This window comes from Corvus hawaiiensis, chromosome 13, assembly GCF_020740725.1.
Source record: "Corvus hawaiiensis isolate bCorHaw1 chromosome 13, bCorHaw1.pri.cur, whole genome shotgun sequence".
NCBI lineage: Eukaryota > Metazoa > Chordata > Aves > Passeriformes > Corvidae > Corvus > Corvus hawaiiensis.
In genome coordinates, this window is record NC_063225.1 from 15,104,022 (window position 1) to 15,121,243 (window position 17,222).

The 17,222-nt window shown below is 37.9% G+C and overlaps 1 protein-coding gene across 12 annotated transcripts in view; it reads left to right on the plus strand.

The window, feature by feature from the left end:
- Window positions 1–17,222, plus strand: part of TJP1 (tight junction protein 1) — a 190,226-nt gene that overhangs the window by 148,685 nt on the left and 24,319 nt on the right. For all 12 annotated transcript variants that reach the window (XM_048318273.1, XM_048318275.1, XM_048318272.1 and 9 more), the window contains 8 exons: window positions 1,294–1,350; window positions 5,810–5,934; window positions 6,143–6,245; window positions 7,680–7,959; window positions 8,523–8,626; window positions 9,433–9,601; window positions 9,960–10,104; window positions 15,739–15,875. In XM_048318273.1, coding sequence (XP_048174230.1) covers window positions 1,294–1,350; window positions 5,810–5,934; window positions 6,143–6,245; window positions 7,680–7,959; window positions 8,523–8,626; window positions 9,433–9,601; window positions 9,960–10,104; window positions 15,739–15,875 — 1,120 coding nt within the window. The remainder of the gene's footprint in view (window positions 1–1,293; window positions 1,351–5,809; window positions 5,935–6,142; window positions 6,246–7,679; window positions 7,960–8,522; window positions 8,627–9,432; window positions 9,602–9,959; window positions 10,105–15,738; window positions 15,876–17,222) is intronic.

Consider the following 17,222-nt stretch of genomic DNA (forward strand, 5'->3'; position numbering starts at 1 on the left):
ATTCTGGGATAGAGTTGAATCAATTGGTAATGCAAAGGAGCAACATTTGGTACTGAATTGAGGAGAATTACAGCTGTTTGAATGAAATAGATCCCAATTAAGTCACAACAGCACTTTAAAGATAAGTGTTCTCTGAAAGAGAAATGAGCAGTAGTGTGGCACATCCTAACGTTTGAAATTCAAGCACAAGATGCAGAGGCAAAAATGCAGAGCTTTTTGGCGTTATGAGAAGAGCTCGCTGTTTGAACCCAGTTGCAAATTCTGATATTCTGAAATTGGAAAAAGTTTGTTTGTGAGAGTAAACACTCCTACTGCTATTCCCTGTAATACAGGGCTGGATTAAAAATTCTGAGTACTTTTTGTTGTAGTGACTGAGTTACTGTAACTGGAACAAATTGAGAGCAAAGTAGATTTTCAAAAAACCAGTACCACCATGTTGCAGAGATGTTTTGTGTTCTGATTCTGTTCTTTAATTAGTGGATTGAATGCTTATGAGAGGGGAGGGTGTGGAGCAAAACACTGGACACTCCCCCTGAAAAGGTAGAAAATGTAGCAGCAGGACGTTCGCTATGCATTTCCTGCTGCCTTCCTGCCTGTTTTCAGGCCTTGGGCTCTGCTAGGTTTTCATCCCTCATGCTATGTTCCCCTTTCCAAATGTTTGCTTGTCGTGGCACACTAAGTAGTTCTCTTTTAAGCAGAAATGCAGGTATGTCAATATTGTCGTAATGTTACTGTTTAATCTAGTTACCTTAGAGAGGACCTTGTAATTTCTGCAGTGCTACTGTTCACCAAAATAATTAGCCTACACTAAACTGCAGTCCATTAAATATGACCTGTGTGCATAATACTGTAGCACAGGTACTGTAATCTGTAGCTGGGTGTTCATGAATTAGCGGTAATCTGCATACAGTTAAAACAAGCAAAAAGAGAGTGTAAGTATGAATGTTAGAATATAAATACAACTGTTTGGACTACTGCAGGCTTAATGAGCAACCAAGAGTTTATATCACAAATGCTGCTTGTAGTCCTTCCCTTGAAACTTCTTTGTAACTTCAAGCTCTGTAATCTATTTTGTCTGTTCTTCCCCACACCCTTTTCCACAGGAGCACAGGAAGTTCAGATGTGACATATAAAGGCAGGAAATGTGTAATGAATGAGCCAGGCCAACTTCTTCTGTAGCTATTCTATATGAATATTAATATTACTTTTGAATGTAAGTTTCTGTTTGTGGTATTATACAGCTATTGAAAGTGAAGTTTAATCTTTGGGTTGGTTTTTTTTTTTTTTCCTTAGAGCACAACAATGGAAGAAACAGCTATATGGGAACAACACACCGTGACTCTTCACAGGGTAAGTTCATACAATTGGCTCTGTGTGCCTAACGCAGGATACTGGTAGTTTTTGAAAACAATAGGAAAAGGCCAGATGTCAGGAAGTAAAAGGAAAGGAAACTGTCATATTCCTTTGTTTAAATTTAGAAGTGTTGTAAAAGCTCCATGTGATAGCTCTATTTGTTTGTTGGGTTTCAGAGATAAGCCTGCCTACAAATAACCATGCCAGAAACAAAGCTTTAGATTACATCTGTATTTAACTGAGGGGAGGTAGAAATCTGTGTTCATTTATGGTTGTGCTTGAAAGTTTTAAAACTTTATTTGCAGGGACACAAAATAATGTAGTTGCATATAAATAAATGTATTCAAAACTGTCTTATTTGCTTGCTGCTTTCTTAAACCAGTGGCTGGAAGTAGTGATTCTGGGTGGTCAGAATGTGTACCCTGCACAAAGGAATGTGTGCTGGGAATCAGTGAATAGCAAGACTGCTTTTGCATTTAGACTGATTCCTCTTGTTTGAGTTACTCCTAAATTAAACTGAGTTCTGATGCAGCTATCATGAAGCTGTACAAGAGAGTCAATAAGGAATTAATTGCTTAGCGAAAGTCAGAGCCAGGTGGGATGCCATTTCTGGCAGCAACTGAGTATTAAAGTGACCGTGGAATCGTGGTCCAAATAGCAGTATTCATTCCAAAACCAGAGAGATGTAAAAGTGTTTTCTCAAGGGAGCAAGTTCTACCATTTGCCTTCACTTCATTGTTGAATAAAGGCATTTTAAAATTGTAGCTTTGGTGGGATGAATGGACCTTGGACAAAAAAATGCATATGTGTAGGTCAGCTGGTCAGATAAAATGGTAATTCTCTGTCAGACCTGTTAGCTGTTGATTCTAAAGGCTTTAATGTTGTTGATTCAAAGTAACTGTTTGGGTAGGTGCCGTTTTGTGAAGGTAACAGTTACACTCAGTTTGACCAGAAGGCTGACAAAGTATCCTGTCTCTGACTGCAGCCACGTGAAAGAAAAGTATGAGTGAAAATGAAAATGTGTAGTGATGTTTATCTAGGCTACTCTTTAAGCTTCCAACAATTTTTAGGTCAACAAGTTTTTGAGCAAGAAGTGTTATTTCTATGTATAATTAATTGCCCTTTATGTTTTCATCTTGAAACTGTCCAGTCATCCCTGAAATTTCTGTAAACTTCAATTTTTTTACTCGTATTAGTGATTAAATCAGTACTGGTTTATAGTCAAAACCAAACAAAAAATGCTATAGTAATACAAAGTTGGCTCGTAGGCTTGGTGATACCTCATTTTCTCTTGAAGGGGAATTTTTCCTGGTCAATTGCAGCAGTAATTTCAGTGACACCAGAAGTGAGTTTAGTCAGCGCACAAAGACATAATGAAATGCTGCAATATGGTGTTACCTTGAATAAATTTTTAAAATAATTGGTAGGAGCCAGAGATCTCGTGTTTGGCTGCACTTGCAGCATAGTCAGAAGTTCTTTTATAACATTGAGGTGAAACTATGATTTGACTATAGTTTTGGTTATGATCTTTTATGTGCCAAAATTCTGCCAACTGTTCCGGTATAAATGTTTTGTTAGCTGATTAAGTAGCTCTTAGGTGTTGAAAGCTGATATGTACTGTTAATAATTTCGATAGCATTAATTTAGTCAATTAAAAACAAAGTTATTTCCATCTGACAGATAAAAAACCCAATAGCCTTATGCTAATGTTAAACAAACACATGCTTAGAATTTATCCTTAGCATTGGGAAGAGGGTTTACTGGTGAATTCCAGCACTACTGTCAAAAGACTCGTTAGAAAGTTTTTGGGAAGGAGAGGCTGGAATTTCTCAGCGTTTTTTGTTCCCTTTCTTTACCACCCTTTCAACTTCCTAGACTGGACTGCTACTTAACTCTTAAGGAATTGAGCCAGTCTCAAGTTCAGTTAAAGCTTATCAGGTAGCTACAGTTTATCTTTTATTGAGAGATCCTCTGGGTTTATATACTTAAAACTGCAAAGGACTTGAAGAAGGAACCATGCACTTTGTATGCAAATGTGGTTTTTCTCCTGCTTGGAACTCAGTTCTGTGTGTCTGTGGTAGATGTTGGTGTCCTTCCCCCAAAGCACAGAAACCAGGTATGTACCTACCTTTTTGCCTGCCCCACACTGCATTACTATGGGGAAGTAGGATAGTACAGCTCTTTTTTTGGTGTTTTTTCTACAACATCTGACAGGTGAAGTTGTGATACAAGAGATTTTTCTTAATGCAGTTTTACTTAAGATACATGTTAGTATCCTGTATAATCTGTAGTGATCAACATCTTGCTATTTCCAGACATGTTTAGGAACTATGCTCAGTTTTCAGAGAGCAGTTCTGATAGTCAGTTGTCTCTCAAGATGATGGTAGGCAGCAGGATAAAATGAAAAGTAGGTAGGCTGATTTTTACTGGAAGGTTTCTTATGTGACCTCTTAAATTTTCAGAAGGATTTAGGATTTGATTTTTTAATTGGGAGTGTTTCTGAAGACCTTGATTTATCTTATTAGAAGCTCTTTATCTGACCTGTAGGCTCTTTTAAGTGCTCTATATGAGACTCCAGAAGCCTTGAAGCAATGCAAGGGAACATCGAAGTATGAAACGTAGTCATCTTCATACTGGTGATTTGATTTGCAAATCTACTTTTAAAAAGTAGTATGGCAAAAAAGTGGTATGGCAAGCAGCAAGATAAGGCTTACAGTGAGTTAGCCTGATGATTGTATTTCTTATCATGAGTGGAGAATTTAAAAAATATTTTTGTTTATGGTGAAGGAAAGGTAGAGAATATTTAAATGAAGTTTGACATAAATGTCTGTTATTATCTCTTTTTCTCCCTTTCCTTCCCCACCCAAATACAGTACAAACTAAGTTCTCTTTGTTAGAGCAATGGAAAACTAAAAGGAGGAGTGTCATGAGAGGGGAAATATTCCTGTTTTGAAAGGTTTTTTTGTAACATATTTGTGTAGGCTATTATATATTCTCTTTGACCTTAAAAAATAAAACAGAAAAAAACGCTCGGCTCTGGCCATGAGTGGACATTGAGATCCTCCTTCATGGCACCAAGCTTCAGTTAATTCTTGCATCCCAGCCATGATTTCTGGTTAATCTAGCTAGGATGTATTTTGAAAAGAAGTCCATTCATCCTCTAATGAATTAAAATGGATATAAAAGAAACAGTAAGGTGTAGCCTTCCCCAGTCCCCCACACTTAGACCAGCTTCCTTCTTGGCAACAGTATGGACTAACTGCTTGACTCTATTTCTGAGCAGTGAATCTCCAAATCTGTATTTTAGTACTGTATGTTCCAATTCACTGCTTACAGGCAAATCTGAAGCATCTCTTTATGACCTCTGTTTTGGGAGGAAATAGGAAACATGTTGGTTTTGGGCAGTAATTAGTGTCCAAAAAACTGAAAGTCACGTGTCTTGCAGCCAGATGCAGACTGCCATGTTGTCTCTGCTGTCACTGGAAGGTTACGAAACTCCTTGCTAAAGCTGGGTCATGTTTGTTGAAAAGTCTGAAAAAGAGGAGGTGAAGTCTGCCAGCACAAAGTGTGTGCTGTGCGAAATGGAGGGGTGGGATTGACCCAAACCTGATTTTTTCTGTCCAGTGACTGCATTATGCATAGTTGAAAATGGCAGGATTTGAGTAAAATTTAAAGCATTTAAATGGTAATATCCTCAAAATGTTTTCTGTGCAATGATGAAAGAGCTAGATGGTTTGCAGATCAGTTATACTTAGAAAGCTTATTTCCCACCCTCTCTGCTTCCAGGCAGAAATGTAAGCATCATTGTTGTATCTTGAAATATCTAACAGGAATAACTTTTCAGAGGCACTGACCTTGCTGTAGTGGCAGGTCACCCTAGAGGGAGAAGATTGAAGCAAATTACTTTTGTTAAGATGCAGATGATTTGCAAGTGCTGACAAGGTTTTGATGTATTTAATGGTACAAGGGATCTTGGTATTATTCGTAAGAACTGAGCCTGCAGTCATTCTACTGTGTGCTTCAATCCTGTCAGTTCCTGAGCTAAGCGAGGTCAAGCTGGGTAAATACCATAATGTGAAAACTCAAAGAAAGTGTTGCAGGAAGTGATACAGGGGTTTGAGTCAGTGTTGCAGCTCAGTGGAATGGTTTGTTGTGCTTACTGAAGACTGAGGTCTTGCTGATGACCACCTGAGGTCTAGGCCATAAAAATGCAAATGAGAACTCTAATCTCTTGGGAGAGACTAGGTAGTTACTCCAAAACTCTTTGCCTTCTAAAAGTGCTTATTTTTAATCTGTCTCCTGTTACTGGATTGCATAGCATTGATTCTTTCATTGGTCCTGCTTTCTTTCAAAAACTTGTATTCATCTCATAGGACCTTTTTGTGTTCAGCATGGGAATACAAATTGTGACCGTTAGATATTGGAAAGTAAAAAGATTTCTCTTGTTACATTATAGGCCCCTGGATTTGGATTTGGTATTGCAATATCTGGAGGAAGAGATAATCCTCACTTTCAGAGCGGTGAGACATCAATAGTTATTTCTGATGTGCTGAAAGGAGGCCCAGCAGAAGGACTGCTACAGTAAGTGCCAAACTGTACCTGGGTTCTGATTTGGGGGCATTCATCTTTGTCAGTAGTAGGTTAACCTAATTGTTTCACTCTCAAGTTGTCTGTCTGTAACTGTTGGTTTAGTAGGTTAGCAATACAGGCAGTTGGCTCAGGGGCGCCTATTTACCAATATTCTTGGTATAAAGTATTTATACTGTACACTGTGATGTTTTTCATGTAGAGAAAATGACCGTGTTGCAATGGTTAATGGAGTTTCAATGGATAATGTCGAGCATGCGTTTGCTGTTCAGCAGCTGAGGAAAAGTGGGAAGAATGCCAAAATTGTAAGTGAATGTCTTAAAGACTTAAAATTCCATAGTTATAGAAAATGACTAAAATACAAAAGTGAAATAGTGAAATGTCTGCTATAAAATATGGGCATGATGCAAGGTACCTGAATAACACCTATGTGATGCTTCAGGTTTGAGTGATGACCACGGCATGTTTATCAAGTGGGTCACTCAAAATGTTTTTTTAAAATGTGAATGATGATTGCATAATTTGGTACTGGATAATTCAGGCGCCTTTTCTTTATGGTAAAGTTCTTCTCAGACTGCCAAATTGTGGCAAATAAGCTTTGTTTAATATTTGTTTACTTTGTTGGATGCACTATTACTGAGTTTTTCAAAGGCTGGTGTAAGCTAAAGGACAAGCTGTTCAGGCACTAACACAGTTCTTTTTGTGCTCAGAAAACAGTTTGCCAAAATTAAGTATAATTACCTTAATTCCTATAATTTTGTAAGCTTATTCTAAGTGGTTGGTTTTTGAACTTTTGCAAAACAGAACAGGTCATCACCAAAGGGTGGTAATCCAGCTTTCTGTAGAAGTTTGGGGGTTATGCTACAAAAAAATAGAACAAAAAATGCACAATGTTAGGAAGTTCCTTAATTAATGAAAACAAACTCCTAGGGCTTGTAGAAAAGCTTTTGTGCAGGCAGATTTTTTAGTACATTTGTATGCTTTAATGCTGTTGCAAAAAAGTGTAATGTTTTGCATTTGTAGGTTTGGTAGCAGTTCTTTAAAGCTTACAGAAAGCAACGTGTGGCAAGCCGTGCAACGCTTTCAGTATCTTAAGTATTTGGTGTGTAGATTTATGTAGAAAAAAAAAAGTAATGAAAACTTTATGGTAGAACTTGGTTTGGTTCTGTAATACATAGAAAATAAATCTCTGAACAGGGCTGGCTCATATTCTGGAACCAGCTGTCTATGTTAGTGCAAACCAACTTTGAACTTCCAAAAGGACTGCTACCCTTCCTCCATGTCTTGCATAAACATTTCTTTGGAAGACTGGGAGGCTTCAAAGTTGAGCAGAATTACTGTCAATAACATACTGAGTATACACTAGATTACATGTTAGCAAAAAAGGTTTTTAGCAGTGCCAGTAACTGATTTTGTGGTTTTAAACAAAGAGAGGGCATTCAGATACACAGCACTGAAGATAGAATATTGTTTTGTGCTACAAAGGCTGTTATCCTTTTGCCACTTTTGCATAAGTATTAAAAAGCACTAAAAGAACTGTAAAAACAAGTTTCTAGTAATCTGTATTGATAAGTCTCCTGTATTAGTTGGATATAATTTTATAATGAGGATGCAGCAATTCAGAGCATTCGCAAATACCTCTGCATGTTTTGAATTCTGGGATTAGCTTGGCTTCTGACATTTAGCCAACACCATTAGCATTACACAGCCAGAGGCTGATATCTACTGTTGGGTTGTAGACTATCCGAAGGATGAAGAAAATTCAGATTCCAGTGACTCGACCAGACCCTGAACCAGTGTCTGAAAATGAGGATGACAGCTATGATGAAGAAATCCGGGATCCAAGGAGCAGCCGTGGTGGTCCCGGTGCCAGCAGGAGGCACGAGAAGAGCTGGGTCAGAGATCGCAGCGCGAGCAGGGAGAGGAGCTTATCTCCAAGGTCAGACAGGAGGTCTGTCACCTCCAGCCAGCCCACAAAACCCACCAAAGTCACACTGGTGAAATCCAGGAAAAATGAAGGTAACTTGTCTGTACATCCCTTGCAAAAACTTTTGCTGGTTTTAAAGGCCAGCTGCTTCACTCAGTGTTGTGTTATGGGCTGTGTGAACCATGCTGTTACCAGTTGGCCCATTTTACCAGTAGCTGGCTTAAAACTTAAAAAGTGCTATTGTGTTTCTAGTGGTATGTTTTGTATTCAAAAATCTGTGTGCTTAGTTAAGGGTAAACTATTATATAGTGTAAACAAATCCCAGTTGTGCAGCTGACATCTGGTAGTCAGCAGCTACATACCTACACTTTAGCTGGGTCTTTAGTGGCTGTCTTATTTAGAAGAGGAGAAATTGTAGGTAGCATCTAAATCTGTTGAACAACAGCCCTGATTATAGGCAGAGTTAGGAAAAGAGACTGATAAAATGGTAAAGCTCTAACATAATTCTACTATGGCCCATTGTGTGCCAAGTTCTCTCTCTTCATGTTCCCTGTGTAAATACTGTATAAAGCAGTGTTGTAAATCTCCAGATACCGCTCTTTTTTTTTTTTTTTTTCTACTGTAACTTCCATCAGTTTTTTCTTTTATTGTAAAGAGTATGGTCTGCGGTTGGCAAGTCATATATTTGTGAAAGAAATATCACAGGATAGCCTGGCAGCAAGAGATGGCAATATCCAGGAAGGAGATGTTGTACTGAAGGTACAGTATATGGTGGTAGGGGTTGTTCAAAGGCAAAACTTATTGATAGAACTCTGCTTAGAATTGACTCTGTCAACAACTTGGTTATAGTTAATAGACAATAGTGTCACTTTTCATGAAATAATTTCAAAGATCAAATTTAATATAAATGAACCTCTCTAAGGAAAGGAAAATTACTAAGCCTTTTTGGTATTATTCCCTAAGCTTTAGTCAGACAAATAATGCCCACTGTAAATACATAATGAAGACTATTTGAAAACGTACGAAGCTTTGCTTAGATGCAAGTAAAATGTTGTGGATTAATTTTTTGTGCCCCATCCCTAGCAGTGCCCAAGGCAAGCGGATGGGGCTTTAAGCAGCCTGGTCTAGTGGGAGGTGTCTCTGCCCATGGTAAGGTGGTTGGAACTGGATGGTCTTTGAGGTCCCTTCCAACTCAGCCCATTCTTTGATTTTTAATTTATACTAAGAATTTTTATTTTAAGATAGTGCTGTGGATGTGTTGGTGAAGGAAAATGGACCATTCCTTACTCTATTGAGCATAGCAGTGCTGGTTCAAAAAACATAACTAATCTTTTACAAGTTTTGTATTAGTGGTAGAAGCTTTGACTTTGAAAGTTGAAAATAATTTTCTATATTATGCAATATTTTGGATGAGCCCAATGGTCTTCCACTATATTATGGTAATTTGGTAAATATTTAACTATTTCTAAATATTATCAGACAGAACACCGCTATTTTTGCTGGAGATTCACTGGGGATTTTTTAGCAAGTTTATATCTGTTCTTTTTTTCCCCGCTCTATTCCAGATAAATGGCACAGTGACGGAAAATATGTCCTTAGCAGATGCCAAAACATTAATAGAAAGGTCAAAAGGCAAATTGAAGATGGTTGTTCAGCGAGATGAACGAGCCACACTGTTGAATGTCCCTGACCTTTCTGACAGTATTCATTCTGCTAATGCTTCAGAAAGAGATGGTGAGTATAAAAACTTGATTTCTAAAGAGAGAGAATTCCTTGTGTTGTCAAGATGTGAAATACCTAAGTGGGATGAGAGGGTGGGGAGGAGAAAGAGTTAGGAATAAGATTGTAATATGGGTAAATTTTTGTTTGAATGTGAATGAAATCCACACCTCCAAAAACCATGGAGAAAAAGATACAGTCCCTATTCTTGTGGCTGTTCTTTCAGGAATATTAAGTTTGGTTTTTCTGTAATAATAAGCATAGATTTAACATCTTCATAAAAATTCTCTGCAAAAGCTTATTCCCATTTGAGCAGGTCACACCACCATTTAAATTACAGTCATTTCATGAAAAAACAACTTTTATTTAACAGACATTTCAGAAATTCAGTCGCTGGCATCAGATCATTCCAACCGATCACATGACAGGCCCCGCCGCAGTCGTTCACGATCTCCTGACCAGAGGTCAGAGCCTTCAGACCATTCCAGACATTCTCCACAGCAGCCCAGCAACGGCAGGTGATGGCAGCATTGTATTATTTTTAAATCAACTATTTAATGTGACATATAAGTTGTAGGAGTGCTTGGATTTATATGGTGTAACAAATGTGAAGCAGAACTATGGAAGCAGTAATATGACATTCTTTGTCTCAAGAGATGCAGATAATGATCCAGATATTTTAGACTTGAGGAGGAACTGAACCTTTCTTTAGTGTTACACCTTTTTTAAACATAGTCATAGAGCATGGCTGTATGAATGATAATGTAAGTTTGATAGCAATATGTTATTGAATAATATGTAGTTGTATTTTGGTTTTAGAAAGCAGTTAGCTGTGAGGAGATTTGAGATGACCTGTAGCACAGTTGCTGTTGCATGTCCAGCCTGGGTAAACTTGTTGAAATCTTGCTTTGTTTAGGCATAGGGATTATCTTATGTTTCTAAATACGTTTAGTTCCTACAAAACAAGGTGTACTGCACAGCAGGTTTAGCTTTTACACTCTAATTTTTAATATTTGAACTTGGTAATGGAACATTGATTATAATTCTTCAGTACATAAGTCTAATTTTATTTGAATTCAGATATAAGTAATGTACTGTATGGTTTGGAATTTTTTCTCCTGCCATATGAAACTTCAGTCCTGAATAAAAAATCTGCTCCGTTTTGGATTTCTGCAGTTTGGAAATAGACATTCTAATTGATTGATATAGGTTTCAGTGTTGGATTTCAGATTCTACTAAATATTTGTAAGCGAAAAGTTTATCTTCTGACTGCTCATATATGATAGAGCAGAAGTTAGACTTGATTTGTGCAAATTCCAAATTCGGAGCCTCCATCTGAAGATTTATAGATGCTGCTCAAAAACTCTGAGAAAACAAATTGCAGCTGGCTGTTTCATAAAAGATATGCCTGATTGCTTATTAATAAAATTTGGTTTGCCCAAGGGGAAAATATCACTTACACCTTCAAGGCTTTTAGAGTCTTTTAAAGATAATAAAACTGCAAGAGAGATTGTACCTGCATATGCACCTGCTTGGGGTTATGGGTTACAGACATTTTTGCTTCTCTTGTGTACATTGTTCAAAGGGACCACAAGGCATGAAAGCTTGTTTTCCAGTAGGAACCCCATTAATGGGAAAAACCTGAAAGCAAGTTCCCAGAGGCAGGGCTTTGATTGTGAAGGTTGAGAGATCTCTGTCATATTTAAAAGCTGTATGTCTTGATGTGCATTTCTAGTCCAGGCTGATAGGGTTTGTGGAGGGAGGAACAATCAGAACTGTAACTATGACTGACTTAGCTTAGTGTTAGTGCTTTCCTGTCCTACTGCAGTGACTTAGGTAGATGGTCACTTCCTCCCTGTAGACCAAACTGTTGGAAGAATTAAATCCTCCCTGAAGGGAACTTTGAAGTTATCTCAACTCTGAATGCATCCGTTATATCTTCTTTATGAGCAAGAGCTACTTTGGCATGACTTGATTTCCTGCGCGACATGTCCCTTTCAAGATCAGAAAATCTGGGCCCTGAGCCATGTAAAGAAAAATGTGTTGAGAGCAACTTCTCTTTGTAGTGGTTGTTTGTGCAAGTTTAAATCTACTATAAGATCAAATTAGTTGTTAACTACTTATTCTTTTTTTAATTTGGTGGAAAATCTGGAGGAAGAAAAAGGCTTGAGAATGAGCTGAGCAAGAAATGTGCAAAAAGTCTTCCAACTAAGCTTAAGGAGGATGTTAAAAATGTATTGAAGATAATGAGTCTTTATTTAGACACTGCCAAGTGTTTGTATGTTAATGAGGAGGGAAATTCCAGGGGAATCCTCTTAGTCCTATCATACAAGCTTAAGTACAGACTGACATTTCTGGGTGAGGACTAGAGTACAGAAATCTGCTAACAGATCTGCTTCAGTGTTGCTTTGGGGTCTGACAGGGTCTTTAATGTTGTCCACCTTTCAGTATTCCACACTGGTATGTACATCAGGCTGCTTGCAATGCTCCTGGATATAGAGTTTCCATAACAATTGCTGTTCGATCATTCTGTCAAAGCATTAAATAGCACTTTAGTTTTTTTTAGTCTAAAGAAAATTCACAGATCTCTCTTGAACAGTCTTTTAAAAACTCAAATCCTAAAACTTTTTTCTTAACTTATTAACAGAAAGGACTAATTTTGCTTTGTATAACCTATAAAGAGTTGTACTTAAAAAGTTTGAATGAGTAAAAGAAGTCTCTGCACCTAAGCTGGAGAGTTGCTCAGGACAAGTACCACATATCCTTTCTAAGCTATCTGGTCTTACTGCTGGCACTAAGAAGTTGTTGAGCTAGGTAAGCTTTTTGACCCATCCTAAAGACTGGGATTTATAGCCAGGTGCTGCCAAACCTGCCAGACTCTTATCTCTGGGCTGCCCTTTACTAATTGAAAGAACTCCTGCTTGGGAACTCTGTCTCCTATGCTGACTTCCTCACCTAGATATTGGAATAGCAAAAGCATCATCTGATACGTTTAACACTTCAGCCCCAGCAAGAAAGCTGTGGTAGCTTGAAGAAACCACTGTAGAGGTCATCATTATTTCTGGAAGGATGAAGCTGACTTCTGTAATACCCTTGTCAATTTATATGTGGCACAAGAGATTGGATATTCTGTCCATTTTCAAAACAAGCTGAAAAACTAGGATATAAGATAAAAATCAGGCCTATTTTGAATGTCTTTAGGAAGATGCTACTTTACTCTTAGTCTTTTCTTGCTAAACAGTTTGAGATGTGCTGAAAACACATTTGGGAAGAGCTTATGAGTTCATATTTTCTGTAACTTTCTGTAGAGACAAACATTGTGTTGCAGGCCATCTCTTGTTCTGCAGTAATAGCCACAGTGGATGGCACTAACATGTAGCTGATTGCATTTTGTAATATAAAAATGTTTCCGTTAAACACACTTTACCTCACTTCCTCTCCCTGACATTTTTTTAGAGGGGGCCCTGACACAGCACAGATGTTAAGCAACAGTGTCACAGTGCACATAGGGAACTACACTTTCGTCTCTTGGGAAGTGCAGCTGTCAGTTTTTAACAAGTTTCCCTCACCTGGAACCAGTGGTGGCATCAAGTTGTTTCCTATATCATCTTGTAATGTGAAATATTCAGAGTTTACTGGCCAGTTTAAGCAAAGTCAAGGAAAAAATCTACTCCCCTGCTTCTCTGATGTTTCCTTTTTGTTCTATCAGCTTTTTCCCATTTAAACTTTCATGTCTTAGGTAGAGTAGACCTGACCTTTTGCAGGCATTTGAGTTGGCAGAGTGTGTTTGCCTACACACATGGCAGCAGCCCAGGAGCCTGTTGCTTCAGATACTCGCCTGACTATTTTTTGCTGTGCCCTCAGTGTCTGTATTTTAGTTACTGTTCTTGAGAGCTTCCACATTTACATGGTCTTGATGTACGCAGGAATCAAAGCAGCATTAAATTACACTGGGTTTGGACTGTGTGGAGGAAATGGAAAATGAATTTTGTCTTTGTGTAGTAACTGCAGTACTTTCTGCCTTATTTTTAAAGCAAAACAGGTATTATTACTTTGGAATAATGGTGCTTTGAAATGTTAGGAGGTGCTTGGAAGCAGGTAGAGAGGGCTCATGGGGAAACTTACCTGTAGTATCTCCTTAACGAGTGCTCATTACCCAGAAATCTTTGGGGAGTAGAATTAGTTGCAGCTTAGAGTATTACAGAACTTTTCTGTTTCTAGGACGCTTAGCATGAATTTAAATAGCTAAATACATGTGTCTGTTTTTAACAAGCCAGGAACTATTTTCAAGGGAATGAACAGTGCAGTCATGTTTTAGTCTGGTACTGTGTATCTTATGCACCTAAACTGGAAATCCAAAAGAGGAATAAGAAAACTTCTATCAGTGGTATTTAGGAATGAAGTAGAAGGATAAATGCTTACTTTTCATTTTGTTACACATACTTTTAGCATCCTTTTAATCAACTGTGCAAGCCTCCAAAAGGGACTTTATCTGGATAAAAAAGGCATAAATAGGGATTTTTAAACTTAAACTACTGTGCTTGTTTTTATTAATGACTTAAAACTGTTTATAATGCAAGAATGCTTCTGTCTTCAGTTCGTTGTGGTGATTGGAGTACTTTTTTGTATTCTATTTTGTTTAGCTGCCTTCGGGCACATGGTTTTAAAACTGGCAGAGGAATGCATGGAGAAGTTGTAGTATGTCTTGACTGAATAGCTAAGCTTTGTTTCTTGAATTTTAAACTTCATTTTGCTTCGGGAAAGCACATTCTGCTTGTTTCGATTTTTGTAATTTCTTTTATTTTTTACTGCACATCTTGGATGAACAGACTTGCTGGAATCTGTTTTCTGACGTTATTTCCAACTCTTGAAGTATCATTTCTGATTAGGATCTTAACAGTCTTAACTCTGTATGATGGGATTTTGATCCGTTTGTGCTTTATGGGCAGTGATGCTCATTATTGCCCAGTAGCACCATCTAGCTGTTGGTAGTGCAGAACTTCTCTCTCTTTCCCTCCAGTACAGACCTCTCCTTTATGACAGCAGATGAGCTTGCACCTACTGACCAAGCCATTGTTATCCTTGAGAAAATACCTTTTCCCCCCATTCTTGGCAATTCAGTCTGGTATTATATAAAAGGCTGGTATTTGTGTCTGTTTATTTCAAATATTCTTTATATCCTTGCTTATTTGCCAACTCCCAGGAAGAAAATTTTTCTTGCTCATTATTAATATTCATCTGTTCCAACCCTATTAAATTATTTACTGTTCATCAGATAGCAGTGTAGTGGCTAACATTTCAACATGCAGCACATGTTCAGTTCTGCTGTGGTACAGCTGGTAGCTGTAGCTCAATACAACAATAAAAGATGATCTTTTGAACTCAAGGAATAGAAATTATGTTCTTTAGAATTTTCCTTGCTTTCATAATTTAAAAACAAGAACTTTCTTGAACTTGTCTTAAATTCCTTCAGTTTATACACTAAGTGTGTGCAAGAAACACATAAGAAGCAGCATATTGTCTTTTGACTAAAATGCGTGGATGAGAAGCACTCCCATCTTGTAATAGCTGTGGACTGAAGGCCTCATCTTTGAGATGAGAAATGAGGGACATGTTTGTATGGGCCTTGGCAAGGCTTTGCAAAGGTAAAAGGTGCCACACCAGCGGCACTTGTGTTTCAGAGCAGCTGACACACGAAGGAGCAGATAAATTAGCATGGTCACAGCAAAGCCTAAGAATTAAGTCTCAAAATCCATGTTTTCTATAGGAAGGGGTGAGAAAAAGAGCCTTTTAATGGATTTTCTTCCTTTCTTCCCTTTGCTTCTCACTTCCTTATATATTAACATACAGCACATGTGTGTGACTTGTGTGCTTGAAGCAGAGAGCCGTCTCTGTCACCATGTGCTGCTGCTTTCTCAACAGCCATATCTAGGGAAGTCCTTTGCTAACGTGAAATTAGGGACAAAACACTTGGATTTGAAGTGGAAAAAATTATTAATAACGTGATAGTCTAAGAACAAAACCGTCTGAAATAGCAATGGTTATACCTTACCCTCAGCTTGATGAGTGAAAGTATTTATTCTTTAGTCTTAGTAGACTGAGATCATAGAAGCAGTTCTGTATGCAGAGTGGAATCTTTTTTTCTAATGTAGTCATCGAAGCAGAGAAGATGAGAGAATAACTAAACCAGGAGCTGTCTCTACACCTGTAAAGAATGCAGATGATATTTCTAAAACTGTGGAAGAGGTGACAGTTGAAAGAACTGAAAAACAAACTCCACCACTCCCAGGTAAAAATATTAAAATATATTAATTATGCATGTTGTTGAGAATGGATGACCAGTAAAGACTTAATGCTCTTGCATATGTGTGGAATGACTATCAAGTCTTAAAACAGACGAAGTCCTAATTATTTTTATTTCTGAATACAAACAGTCTTTGTAACCATAATACCATTTATATCTTAAGAGTTTTGGTCCTGAAAACCTAAGTTGTGGGGTCTGTCATTATATAGGGGTCAGATTTCAGTGTTTAGGGTTGTAGTTATAAGTGATGGTTGTAAAGAGTTTTGTACTGATTTCTCAGGCAAGGTTAAAATCTGTCATTTCTTTTCTGAGTGTTCAGCAGCAAGTGTGTTCTTATGGGTTACTGTAGCAGACTATATTTGTAACAAGGGCGTAGTTAAGCCTGTTTAGAACTACTGTTCCCAAGATACAACTCAAACAATCCAAAATGCTTTGTTCATGTAGCACTTAACTACAGTCATGGACCAAGAAGGCAGGTGAACAAATGCAGTACAGCTAATAAAACCAGAACAAAATCTCATTCCTTTTTCCCAAAAGGGAAGGATAAGCTAAATGGCAGCAGATAAAAGCCAGATGGTGTAAAAAAGGGAAAAAAAACCCAAAAACAAACAAAAAACCCAACCAAACAAAAAAAAACCAACAAAAGATGATACAGGACACTATTCCAGGCAGGCTGGCACTTAACAAGATTTTTGTTTACAGAATGAGGCATTTCAGTGAAGTTACGAGTGGAGAAAGGAGCTGTGCAGATGGTTTAGAGGGAGCTGTTCTTGAAAGGCTGGGTGCAATGAGAGATAGCACAGTCAGGCTTGAAAATATTTGAGGACCTAAGGGATAAGCAGTGACACTTTAGCATGTAGTAGATTAGTGAAGAACTGGAAAGGTTATGATCTTGATAGACTCTGAAAGATCTTGAAAGTAAGAACAGTAGGTTTTCTGATACAGCAGCCATTATTAAAAAGATTGTCATACGAGGTGACCTTTTACAGCAGTGTTATGAAGAGAGGCAAATGAAGTAATTTATATTTGCCAAGACGGAAAAGGATGTGGTAGTGAGATTAGAAAGATGAATTCTGCATTTCTGTAAGATACTGAAGATTAGTGATTGGCATAATACAAATCCAGTCAAATAGGAGACCTTTAAGATGGTTCTTAATCCAAAACAATGTACTGATAACTGGTCTGAGGGACTAGCAAGCAAGTGATAGTGTGGGGATTTTGTTGGTTGGTGGCGAAGGAGCAGTGTTTTATTCCTGCATGAATGGGAAGAGGCACATGGGGATACTTGGTTTGGGTGGAAGGAGTTGTAGGCCAGTACATAAAGCTAATATT